Here is a 13,007-nt window from a genome sequence, read left to right as displayed (position 1 = left end):
AAAAAAAAAAAAAGCTAACAACAAATGAAATAATCTCTAGTTTCGATTCTCTGCTTCAACTGGATCTACATTTTATCTGTTCCCGCCGTGTTTGCTCTGTTTTAAAAACGTTCCCGACGGCCGGAATCGTCGCCGGGATTCTCGCCTGAGTTATAATAGGTTTCTGATTTTACTGCTTACTTTGACTTCTTTTTTAGTTCTGTAAGTTTTTTTTTGTTCTCCCTCTTATTCGAATTTTGTTTTTTTTTTTAATAATTAATTTGTTTTTTTTTATTTTTTCGTAAGTTTCAATTTAGAAAATGTTGCTTTTTATGGGATTGGTTTGTTCACGAAAAATGACTAAAAAATTTGTAGAAGGGTAACCGACAGTGTTGTTGTAGCTGAAAGAAGCCAGAAACTCTCTAACGTTTTTGCCTTTGTTCTTGAATGGAGACAATCTACTAAAGAGTCCTCTGTACTTAAATTTTATTTTATTGAGAGAGAGGACCCAATAAAGTAGAGAGTAATTGTATTCATCCATCCGCGTGCGTTTGATTCCACAACAACAATGTCAATGTGCGTGGGCCATTTGGTCATTTGATTGTCTCTTTTATCAATTAAGTTTGAGAGATTTTGGTGTTGTGGAATAAAGTTTCTTAATGATTGATTGATCATGCAGCAGTCTCTTCTTCATTTTTCCAGGTTTTTTTTTTCTTTCTTTTTTGTTTCTGCTAATTTAAGTTTGGATTGATTTCACAAACACTCTCTCAGTCAATGGAGGAAGTAGCAGCTAAGGCTGAGGAAGGAACTGTTGAAACCACTCTAGAGGACCATGCAACAACTACTGTTAATGGAAGCAAAAGTCCGGAGATTGTTTCTGCAGTGTCAAGTCGACCTGCTGCTGCTGCTACTAAAAAGAAACCAGTCATCATTAGTTCGAATTTGATCAAGCCAACTGCGTCTTCTTCTTTAAGGGTTTCGGGTTCTACGCCTGTCACAATCAGGAGAAATAGCACTGGAGGAGTAACTGTTGGTGCATCTAAGGTTTTGCCTAAACAATTGAGTACTACTACTACTGCCTCACGTGCTGATCTTGTAAGGCGGTCACTTCCAGATTTGAGGAGGAGCTCTGCGTCTACCCTTTCTGCCAAGACTGTATCTAGTCGGAGTTCAACAAAGTCAACTGGGTTTAGTTTAAGTAAGCCAGAGTCTTCTTCTAGACCAGCCATGAGTGTCTCTGTGTCTTCAAAAAGAGCTCCATCTTCATCACTTGACAGTAGTGGCAGCAGGACCAGTAGTGGAAGAGCACATTCTACTCTTACAAGTGGGAGGACAGTTTCTAGAGTTTCTTCTCCCTCAGCTGGAACATCGCCTTCTGTTTCTAGCGGTATAAGAACAAAGACATTGTCAACTCCTCTAGACCGGAGTTCCAACTTCTCTGGACGTAAGAAAACAGCTACTCCTGATAGCCGCGATTCACGGCTCATTATTCTTCCAAAGGTGGAGGTTAAAGCTGGCGATGATATGGTAAGAATTCACTTTCCTCTTTGTACTTACTAGATTTTCATACAAACAGCTTCTTTAATCCTTCCTTTCTTTGTGTGGCTATTGATTAATGAATGTCTGTAATTGCTTAAGAGATTGGATCTCAGAGGTCACAGGATTCGCAGTTTAACCTCTGGTGGACTACACTTGTCGCCAAACTTAGAGGTAAACATATATTTCCATGTTAACCTCACAATATTTTAGTGCAAACGCTTTGCTACAGTTATGTTCATGTAGATATGCCAATCTTGGATTTGAATACAAGTAGGGAGCTGTAGTTATTTATATTCCACATGGCAGACCTTTGAATTTTCTTAGTGAGTTCCTGATATTAGTTTTGAGGACACTTAGTTTTGAATTTTCTTAGTGAGTTCCTGATATTTGTTTTGATATGTGAAGTTTGTACATCATTCAATCAACTTATTTTATTTTACTTGACTTATGCTTCTTACCAGTTTGTCTATCTTAGAGACAATCTTCTATCTGCCCTGGAAGGTATCGAGATATTTAATCGAGTCAAGGTCAGTAAATTCGTTTCCTCAGGGTTCTCGGTTTTCAACAAATATATGCTCACAACAGCTGTGATCTGGTTTCTTTTGTTAATCTCAGGTTCTCGATTTGAGTTTTAATGATTTCAAAGGGCCTGGATTTGAACCACTCGAGAATTGCAAAATGCTGCAGGTTTCTTTTTCTCCCATTCTGTCCTTTTTTTCTTCCCTTCACGAGTGATATCTGATGAGCATTTTATATCTTATATTACTTGGCAGCAACTTTATCTTGCTGGAAATCAGATAACTTCACTTGCTAGTCTGCCTCAACTTCCAAACTTAGAGGTGAGCATCATAGCCTTTTGTTCCAGTTATGTGCCAAATAATTGCTATCAAGTTTTACTTCTTATATCTCTTCTTGTAGATTACCCCTGATTTTTTCCGACTATTACCTTTCTTGTTCCCATGCTAGTTTCTCTCGGTTGCTCAAAATAAATTAAAATCACTTGCAATGGCAAGCCAGCCCCGGCTTCAGGTACATTTTCTGTTTCAGAATTGAGGTTGTATACAGTACATTGTTACGAGTCATAGTTTTTAGACATCTCATAAAGATATTTTTTCTCAGGTACTAGCAGCAAGTAAGAACAAGATAACAACTCTGAAGGACTTTCCGTATCTACCAGTTCTTGAGGTTTCAATCTTTCTGTTCCCAAGTATAGATTTTTTTTTCTCCCAGTTCTTAATTTGGCTGATTAGTTGGTCGCATGCACTGCTTTTAGTAGCACATTAATGGGACACAAGATTACCTAGTATCAAAGATTGAAAAACCATCATTTTCTCCTCTGAACCAACGCTTCAATTTGTGTGTACTTGATAATGGCATTGACCCTTTTTATAACAGAAATGGTGTTCGATTTATTCAAATCAAATATACGAAAACTTAGTTTGTAATTTTATTTGATGTTTTCCCTTAACAGCATCTGCGAGTTGAGGAAAATCCATTGCTGAAGATTTCTCATTTGGAAGCGGCATCCATACTACTCGTAGGTCCTACCTTGAAGAAATTCAATGACCGAGGTATTCTTTTGTAGACCTCGTAGAACTAAGTGCTGTAGTTTGCTTTTGGCTGATCGGTTCATGAGAAAGATGATTAGCATATCTAAATGTTCACTCATTTATATCTAAGTCAATGTGGTCCATGATAAGCTTAAATTTTTCTGTAGATCTCTCTCGTGAGGAAGTGGCAATTGCAAAGCGTTATCCTCCACAAACAGCCCTCTGCCTCAGAGAAGGTTGGGAGTTCTGCAAGTCTGATCTGGCAGGAGGTATAAAATCACTTCTCACATCTCAGAATTGTATAGTCTTTCATTGTGGCTTGATGGTCCTCTACCTTGATTTTTGTTCGTTACCAATGGTCACACTTGGATGGTTGATGGTTTAATTCAATTAGCATTCTCAATTCTTCCATACTAATGTTCTCGAGGTTTTTTAAAATAAGGTGTTTGTTTCTGTTTGCGTAATTGCTAGTTGAGATTTTATGTGAATACATATATGCCACCGACTCAACTCCCAAGTTCCATATTTGTACCTAATAACTTTTTAAATATTTATATTTCTACAACTTCTTGTGAACAGAATCGACATTCCGCTTCTTAGTTGAGAGGTGGAAGGACACATTACCTTCTGGTTATCTTGTTAAAGAAGCATATGTTGACCGGCCTTCTGAAGAAGCTCCCTGTCAATGTCACTTTGGTCTTGTTCAGGAAAGTCCTACTGCTACAGATCACGAATTAGCCCTGAAATTTCAATGGTTTGCGGCGGACAGATCTCTTTCTAATTTTGTTCCTATTCTTGATGCAACCAAGGAGGTAAAATTTACCTTGTCATACTTTCATTTGTATGTGTGTTAAACGTATCTGTTTTCTTATCCTTTTTCTAATTTGCAATAGGTCTATTGGCCAAAACGTGGAGACATTGGTAAAATTCTAAAGACAGAATGTACTCCTGTTATGGGAGAGACTGAATATCCATCCATATTTGCCATATCTTCACCAGTACAGCGAGGTATGCTTTTTCAGTTATACAATAGGCCATATGGACGTTTTCCATCAACTGGTGTCCTCTAGAATTTAACGTTGAAGTGCTGTGCAGGAAAGGGAATACCAAAAGTTGTGAACCTTGAACTACACGGGGAACTAGTGGAGGGAAATATTATCAAGGGTCAAGCAGTGGTTGCATGGTGTGGTGGGACACCTGGAAAGTGTATTACCAGGTGGATCATGTTTACTGCTTTCTTTTTTGGTTATATCCAGCTTCTAATTTTGTGTATTCCAATTTTTTGAAAAACTTATGATTAGTAACCAAAGAGGTGTGATTTCTTTTATTTTTTAACCAGTTGGCTGAGGAGAAAGTGGAACGGGAGCCCTGTGGTGATCGATGGAGCTGAAGATGTGGAATATAGGTTATCTTTAGATGATGTGGGATCAAGTATGGTTTTCATGTACACACCAGTGACAGAAGGAGGCGCAAGAGGAGAGCCTCAGTACAAGTACACAGAGTTTGTAAAAGCAGGTGGAAGAAAAAGCTTCTACATAGATAGTGTCTTTTCCTTTGTCACAACCTTCGCATAACATGTGTTACTTTGCTTTCATTTCTTTCATTGTTGACTAACGGTTACAGGTCTCTAGGGTTGCTTGTTTTACATCATTGTTGAATTCTTCACCGTAGTCAGTAGCTATTTCTGCATGCAATTATCTTATTTATCTATGGATTAGGGTATATTCCAGCCTACTGTTTTCTGATTGATTCACTTGCATGCTAAAACTGATGCTAAAACTGATGTAGTAAAGTGGTTGTTATTTGTATGTTTCATTAATTGTCATCTTTTAAATGACTAATGCCACAGTCTGTTAAATTTCCTGGATCTGAGGGTACTAACTATAAATCTTGGTGGCAGCTCCTCCATCTGTAAGTAATGTTCGAGTTACTGGAGATGCTGTTGAAGGTTGCATTCTAAAGGGGATTGGAGATTATTTTGGTGGCAAGGAAGGTCCTAGCAAGTTCGAATGGTTGCGAAAGAACAAGGAAACGGGGTAACTATGCATGTAGATATTTATTTTTTTGCCCATCAGTTTCAAACATGAGTGTCTGAATGTGTTTGTCACTACAGTATCTCTACTTTCTATATCATGGTTCTTGATAATTTTTTGCTTAAAGCATTCTACAAGTTCCTATGCCAGTTTCAAAACTGTACCACTCTTGCTAAGGTAGGTTTTATTACAGAGAACTGTTGTTGATATCGGCTGGAACATCTGAGTATACATTGACACAGGAAGATGTTGGCACACATGTCACTTTTGTGTACATACCTGCAAATTTTGAGGGTTGGTTTCTTTCCGTTTCTTTTCCCTCAGGGTCTTACTTAGACAAAAGCCTCAAATTATAGAGAGTTACGTCGTAGAGATTTCTGACGTTTTTTAGAATATTTCAGGGCTAGAGGGGGAACCTGTGTCAACTTTATCCACTGTTGTCAAGCCAGGTAGATATCTTCTTTTATGGGTGAAGATGTTTCCCAAGGATACTGATTCATCTCGCTTGGATTCTTCTTGCTTTAACAATTGACTGTTGTGAACTAGCGTCTATTAGTTCTCGTTATTGGGCATGAAATGTGTTATATATCTTGGTGATATTATTGGGCATGAAATGTGTTATATATCTTGGTGATACCGCTGAGCATTTGTTATTATAATTCATTCATTAGAACTACCTGTTCGGATTGTCTGGACTGTTTCTCTTCCTTATTCGCTCATTTACGATTTTTGTTTATTTTTACTGAAACTACAGCACCCCCAAAAGTAACAGATGCTAAGATAGTTGGTGACTTGAGGGAGAATAGTAAGGTCACTGTAACAGGTACTGTTACTGGAGGAACTGAAGGTTCAAGCAAAGTGCAATGGTTCAAATCAAGTTGTTCTATCCTGGAAGGAGGCAATTCTCTTGAAGAATTGAGCACATCAAAAGTGGCAAAGGTAGGCTAATGCATAATACTCATCAGACAAGTTTTTTAAGATATTTTTTAATGTTGCATCTCAACATTTTTTCCTCAGTCATTTCGTATACCCTTGGGGGCAGTGGGCTATTACATAGTTGCGAAGTATACTCCAATGACATCTGATGGTGAATGCGGTGAACCAGTATATGTACTATCTGAAAGAGCAGTTGAGAGTAAGTTAAATTAGATAAATATATTTACTCTTGCATCTACATTCTTTGATGTGGCATATCTTATAAACCCGAAAAACTTCTACTACTTGTGGTCATACGATGTATCCATTTTCTTCCTGGCATACTACAAAAATATTCTGAATGCTCTCCTTGTTTTGTGTATTTTGTGTTGTGGTTCTGTAATCTTTTTTTGTTCCATACACATATTTCTTTTAGATTTCATTACTGTGCAGTAAGTTGATAAGCATGAGAAGAGGTTGTAGGATCAATGCAACTCAAATGAGCTATTCAAGAGGATAACTGTACAATAGATATCTCCCAGAAAGTTTGTCTCAATTTGCGGTGTGGAATATTTTTATTGGTTACTATTATTGAGTTTGAGTTTATTAGTACTCTTGCCGCATTCATTTCATACATTTACCCCAGTTGCTGGATGATTTTCTCTCGACATTTAATCCTACCTATCTAGTTCCAAATATTGACCTGCTATGGATTTGTCTTTAGGCGATCAAATTTATTGCCTTTGATTTGGAATGACCATGTTTTTGTACCTTTACTGATTCAGTGCTAATTATTTTGATTTTAACAACCGGCAGCCCTTCCCCCTAGCTTAAATTTCTTGTCAATTACGGGAGACAATATCGAGGGTGGAATATTGACAGCATCATATGGATACATAGGAGGGCATGAAGGTAAAAGCAAATACGAATGGCATTATCATAAGGTATATCCTTCTTGCTCTTCTATGCTAATATTTCCCTCTGAGATTTAGTCTAGACTTCAGGCATGGTATCGTGTTTTTTTTTAGTGAAAGGTATAATTCAGAAAAGAAAAGAAAAGACTATATTTGAAGTAAATAATTAGTTGCGAAAAAATTTCTGAGTGTGGGCTTTGGTTGCATCTGATTGCTCACTCCTTTGAGCGCAGGCTGAAAATGATCTCCCTGGTACATTGATACCTGAAGCCTCTGGGCTTCTTCAGTATACGACTACCAAAGAAGCTATTGGTAAATTCATTTCATTTCAATGTATTCCTGTAAGGGATGACGGTATTGTGGGTGAGGCAAGAACTTGCATGTGCCAAGAACGTGTTCGACCAGGTAATGCATTGTCTTGTTATTTCCATGTTATAAGATGATCATGGAAAAACTAGTTTAGTAAACTTTTCGAATGCGGATAGAGTATGATCTAGATGCATAAATCCTATAAATAACTAAAGACTGAGAATCACAGATGGTTTAAAGTAGATGCATAAATCATATAATAAAAACATGCAACCAACATGAACATGAATTCTTTTGTATCCTTTATCTTCCTACTAATATTTTTACTGTTTATTGCACAGCAACTTTTGCCATAAAATTTTGCTTATTCTATGTGGTTTTGCTGATTTTTAGGAAATCCAAGAGCGGTATCTCTTCATGTTGTTGGAACTACTGTTGAAGGAACAACGCTATCTGCAGAAAGAGAATATTGGGGTGGTGAAGAAGGAGCATCAGTTTTCCGGTGGTTCCGGGTACTAAACTTCAAATTATCCAATTTTTTTTAAATTATGATATGGAGAAAACTGGTCTTATTTTTGGTTAGGTTTCTATATGCATCTCATAGATCTATGTACTTGGTATTCTTTTAATATTTGAGAACACAAAAGCAACACTTTTGTTTCTTTTATTGTTGATAAATCTGCATGAAATTGGAATGCCTTCAGTTGTTTTGAAAGATATGAATTTTCTTGCAGACTAATTCAGATGGTACTCCATGCGAAATAAGGAGTGCTACTACTTCTTCTTATCTGCTGTCAGTAGATGATATTGGTTTCTTCATTTCGGTTTCTTATGAACCCGTGAGAAATGACTGGGCTCGTGGACCCACTGTTATTTCTGAACTAGCTGGACCAATTGTTGCTGGTATAATTCGCTCTTCCCTTTTTTTCAAAATCTAAAGAGGTACTAATTTCCATGAACGAGCAGTGTTAGTAAGATGATTTATCTTTTAATTCATTTCTCTGCAGGCCCTCCAAATTGTCAGTCACTAGAGTTTCTTGGATCAATGATTGAAGGGCAACGCTTGAGCTTTGTTGCTTCATACACTGGAGGGTACACTTTAAGTTGCTTGAGACTTATTTGATTGGTAGATGGGAAACTCTGCAACTAAATTAACCTTTGCAACGCAGGATAAAGGGAAACTGCTACCTTCAATGGGTTAGGGTGAAAAGTAATGGTGTTAAGGAAATATTGGGTAGTGATGGTAAGTTTTTATCCATTTTATACCTTTCGGTTCAGATTCCTTGCTGTCCGCTTAAAAAATCTGCTTCAGATTAATCAATATGATCCCTGAACAGAGTTTTTGGATTTGTCACTGGATGATGTCGGGGAAAGCATTGAACTTATTTACACTCCTGTTCGTGAAGATGGAATAGAAGGGAGTCCAAGGAGTATCAAGTCTGATGGCATTGCTCCAGGTGAGCTGTCTTTCCAGAGTTGAAAGAATGTCAATCCCGTACTTACTTTTTGCAGAATGTCCATTTAAGCTATAGAGTATACCCTGTGTCTTGAGTTTGTACACTAGTTTCCAAATCTACTTATCTTGGCTCCTACAATTTATCCTTTGGAAACAGCAAATCCTATGGGATTGGAGCTTTTAGTTCCTGACTGCTGTGAGAAACAAGAGGTTGTGCCTCGTAAAACTTACTTTGGGGGTCATGAAGGTGTTGGCGAGTACATCTGGTATAGAACTAAGGTCAAGTTGCATGGATCTGCACTCACGGAAATATCCTATGCTGGTGAAGAGGTTGTTGCTTGTTGTAGAACACTGTAAGAGCCATAAATTTCCCAACAGTATTCAAATTTCTTTCATAGTTTGTGTTTTTTGATAAGTATGAATGATCTCTCGTGCAGAAAATATACTCCATCACTTGAAGATGTCGGGGCTTATCTAGTCTTGTACTGGATTCCTACTCGCGTAGATGGGAGAAGTGGGAAGCCAGTTGTTTCTATAACAAACTCTCCTGTTGCCCCAGGTGCAGATACTATCACTTTCTATTATCATTGCTATTTTTTCCCTAATCAGATAGAATATTTTAGTTGCCAATACCTGAATAATATTGTCAACATCATCTAGTTTGTTTTGCAATTATTACTTTCATGATATAATCTTTTAATTTAAGCTTTTCCTTAAGTATCAACTTTCATTTTTGCCAATCTTTTTAAGGCCATAGAGCTGATCCGTAAAAAATACATGTTTCTGACGGAATAAAGTGAATGGTGTTGCAGCTGATCCAGAGGTATCTAATGTTCGTGTGAAGAAACTATTTTCGGATGCTTATTCTGGAGAAGGAGAGTACTTTGGTGGCCATGAAGGTGCAAGTCTATTCAGTTGGTACAGAGATAATAATGGAACCGTTGATCTTATCGATGGCGCTAACTCCAAAACGTATGAGGTGACTGAGTCAGATTACAATTGCCGGATATTGTTCGGGTATGTTTCCACAGCCATTTTTCCTTGCAGCTTTGACAAGCATCCATTGCTTTGTTTATTCCTTCAGATGGCTGTACTGGTTTACACTTTTGAATGATTTAGTTTCGTCTTCCATTCGTGAAAGAAACTGCGTTAACGTGTCTGAACCCTTTAATTTTCCAAAATAACTGGCAGTGGTAATAATGGAACCAATTCATAGATTTTAGTTTCCCTTGTTTTTGGAGTACAGATAGTGATCCCTAGCTCCATGATCGTTTTTGTCTTTCGTATGCGAACTTGAATCTCAGAACTTTTTCAACTTATTTTGCAGGTACACACCAGTTCGTTCAGATTCTGCTGTGGGAGAGCTAAAGATGTCTGAGCCAACTGAAATTATCCTCCCAGGTTTTCATTCTTGATCGATAGCAAAAGCTTAATGTCATTGATTTTTGTTGTTGTGTTATGTTTTCCTTTTTTGTTTCCAATTTTTTTATTTTTTATTTTTGGGTTCTCTTTGCAACACAATGTTAACACTCTTGATCACAATACAGAGGTTCCAAAAGTAGAAATGCTTGCTTTCACTGGAAAGGCTGTACAGGGTGACGTCCTCACAGCCGTCCAAGTGATCCCAAAGACTGAAATTCAACAACTTGTTTGGAGCAAGTACAAAAAAGATATTCGATACGAATGGTATATGGCTTCTCACCTGACCTTTAATCCCTGGCTAAATATTTGCATGAGACATTTTGAGATTTACTGGTACTATTGATATTTTTAGATTCAGGGTGCCATAAAATGAACATGTTTCAGATTTTGGCGTGATGCCTCTAATCCAATTATATAGAAAACGTTGTATCTGATATCTTTGGCCAATTTGCTTTTTTGTTTTGGCAACTTGCTTTTCAATTATAATTAGCTTTAAAAACAAAAACATGACGCCAGAAAAATCTTCTCAGAAACTGTTTTATAATTTAGTCTCACATAACAAGGGTTGTGCAGGTTCCGCTCACTGGAATCAGGGGATAAGATATCGTATGAGGCTCTCTCTTCAGATATTTCGTGTTCATACAAGGTGCAGTTTGAGGATATTGGCAGATGTCTCAAATGTGAATGTGTAGTACATGATGTGTTTGGTAGGTCTAGTGAACTAGCATATGCCGAGACTGATCCAATAGCACCAGGTTTGTATGCATTCCAGTTACCATTGTATCTTGTTTACGAATATCTTTGACGAAATTAAGATGTGACCGACGTACTGTCTACTTCAGGTTTTCCTAGGATAGAGAAGCTAGAGATTGAAGGACAAGGATTCCATACTAACTTATATGCTGTTCGAGGCAATTATTTTGGTGGTAAAGAGGGAAAGAGTAAAATCCAATGGCTTAGATCAATGGTTGGAAGCCCTGATCTCATCTCAATTCCAGGTAGACAAAACTGGATCACATTGTTATTTCCTTCATGAATTCATGGATCTCATGTATCCAAATACCTGGAAATTAGTTTAAACCATTTTCATGTAGGGTTTGATTCATTTCGTTTAATTTTGTAGGTGAGACAGGAAGGATGTACGAAGCTAATGTAGATGATGTCGGATACAGACTGGTCGTTGTATATACACCCATACGTGAGGATGGTGTCGAAGGCCACCCAGTTTCTGCATCTACGGAGCCTATTGCTGTTGGTAAGTTTTTCCATAATTATAATCATCATTGTTATGAATATTCTTGTTGTTGTTTGTTGTTATGTGAATGTACTAACTATCGTCACCATGTCTTCAAATATGACCTCAATTTTGCATACAGTATAACTCTTGACCAGCTTCCTTTAAGAGGGATCGCTGTTGCATCTTCCACAACTACTTTTTCTGTTTTTGTTCCAACTGTATTAACGGTAATGATGAATTTGCAGAACCTGATCTTTATAAGGAAGTGAAGCAGAAATTAGAAACTGGGGTAGTGAAGTTTGAGGTAAGATTACTATGTTTTTTTTTTTTTTGGCTTCACTTTCCTTGATGTTCTTTATTTTTTTTAGCAAAATATGATAAAAGTTATGTTCCTAATTAATTTGTTTCCCTCTTTTGATCTTTTGGAATCAGGTGTTGTGCGACAAGGACCCTTATCCAAAAAAGGTATGTAGTTCATAATTTAGAGTGTTACAGTTGATTCTTTGTTCATCAAATTGGGAATTCTAAAAGGGTGAAACTGCTAATGATACAGATTGTGGGAGAGGGAAATCTCGAGAGACGAATGCTAGAAATGAACAGGAAGAGAATAAAGGTTGTGAAACCAGGTTCAAAGACGTCTTTTGCAACTACTGAAGCTCGTGGAAGCTATGTTCCTCCTTTCCATGTAAGTGTTTCTGATTGTAACCACATTCACTGTTAAGTTTTCAAAAAAATGTCTTAAAAAATATATCATTTTGCATCAAACCAGGTAGAGACATTTCGTAATGACCAGAGAAGGCTAAGGATTGTTGTGGATAGTGATAATGAAGTAGACATGGTCGTACATTCGCGCCATCTCCGTGATGTTATAGTGCTTGTCATTCGCGGCTTTGCTCAGCGATTCAACAGCACTTCACTCAATTCTCTACTCAAGATCGATACTTGAAGTAAAATATAAAAGAGTGATTGCGTCTATTGTAAGTTTCTTTCTGTGTGCCATTCGAAATCTCATACCGTTTGCTGACAGAATTATCTCTCTTTGTTTTGGTGCTTTAATATGTTGTGGTATCTGCCGTACTGGTAAAGAGAGTGTTTGCCTTTGAAAGCCAAAGCTGCATTTTGTACCAAATGGGTTTTAAAATCAACAATCAGGTTTTTGAAGTACTATTACAAACCCAACTTCACCTGAATTGCATATACTCATTTTCAAGTTTAGTTTATTTTTGTTTTGCATGTTTGGTTTGTTCTAGTTAAAGACTAAATATTGACTGTAAATACATACATCATTTGTCTTCATAGACGTGTACCATTGTTTAGTCAATTACAAATTACGTTTATTGAATTGATATCTCATATCACAGAGAGGCACACAGACAATGGGTTGGACTCAAACTGAATCTTTATGAATTTACTTTTGATAACTCTTAACGCTTTTTACATTTGTATGAAGTGGATATATATACATCTCTCGTGTAATCTTGTCACCTTTGTCCCCTTTTCCTTTCTTTTTCTCTAACTTTTCCTTGTAAAATAATTTACAACTCCAAACCTTTTAGAATAACAAAAGCTCTCTCATTCATTAATTCATTCGTCTTTCTTTTTCTCTCTTTTCTATGTGAACAGGCTTTAAAAAAAAAAAAAAAAAAAAAAAAA

At 37.0% G+C, this 13,007-nt stretch overlaps 1 protein-coding gene across 3 annotated transcripts; it reads left to right on the top strand.

The window, feature by feature from the left end:
* LOC104781865 (187-kDa microtubule-associated protein AIR9) lies at nt 7-12,648 on the top strand. 3 transcript variants are annotated; one of them, XM_010506636.2, is made up of 38 exons: nt 7-159; nt 751-1,506; nt 1,618-1,689; nt 1,980-2,045; nt 2,134-2,205; nt 2,292-2,357; nt 2,485-2,547; nt 2,638-2,703; nt 2,990-3,089; nt 3,236-3,337; nt 3,648-3,880; nt 3,962-4,076; nt 4,164-4,284; nt 4,408-4,583; nt 4,969-5,104; nt 5,295-5,395; nt 5,503-5,550; nt 5,856-6,040; nt 6,119-6,236; nt 6,833-6,960; nt 7,164-7,335; nt 7,633-7,751; nt 7,974-8,142; nt 8,247-8,331; nt 8,409-8,482; nt 8,577-8,696; nt 8,853-9,048; nt 9,133-9,254; nt 9,508-9,712; nt 10,023-10,096; nt 10,243-10,381; nt 10,691-10,872; nt 10,960-11,115; nt 11,241-11,372; nt 11,600-11,658; nt 11,787-11,819; nt 11,908-12,039; nt 12,124-12,648. In XM_010506636.2, exons 2-38 carry the CDS (start codon nt 754-756, stop codon nt 12,298-12,300), a joined length of 5,067 nt encoding a protein of 1,688 aa, XP_010504938.1. In that variant the 5' UTR covers nt 7-159; nt 751-753; the 3' UTR covers nt 12,301-12,648. The 3 variants fall into 3 exon arrangements, with proteins under 3 accessions (XP_010504938.1, XP_010504939.1, XP_019100435.1); XM_010506637.2 differs by lacking the exon at nt 7-159 and adding an exon at nt 179-201 and having other exon boundaries at nt 12,124-12,420; XM_019244890.1 differs by lacking the exon at nt 7-159 and adding an exon at nt 661-681 and having other exon boundaries at nt 12,124-12,420.

The sequence above is a fragment of the Camelina sativa genome, chromosome 4, assembly GCF_000633955.1.
Source record: "Camelina sativa cultivar DH55 chromosome 4, Cs, whole genome shotgun sequence".
NCBI classification, from domain to species: Eukaryota; Viridiplantae; Streptophyta; class Magnoliopsida; order Brassicales; family Brassicaceae; genus Camelina; species Camelina sativa.
The sequence above is the reverse complement of the archived record's forward strand: the minus strand, read 5'-3'. Positions and strand labels throughout refer to the sequence as shown.

Excerpts from the sequence above, each read along its gene's own strand:
- LOC104781865 (XM_010506636.2), top strand. The coding sequence starts at position 754 with ATGGAGGAAGTAGCAGCTAAGGCTGAGGAAGGAACTGTTGAAACCACT. Across the intron at positions 8,483-8,576 it reads GGAAATATTGGGTAGTGATG|AGTTTTTGGATTTGTCACTG; the intron begins GTAAGTTTTTAT and ends ATCCCTGAACAG. Across the intron at positions 10,873-10,959 it reads GACTGATCCAATAGCACCAG|GTTTTCCTAGGATAGAGAAG; the intron begins GTTTGTATGCAT and ends TGTCTACTTCAG.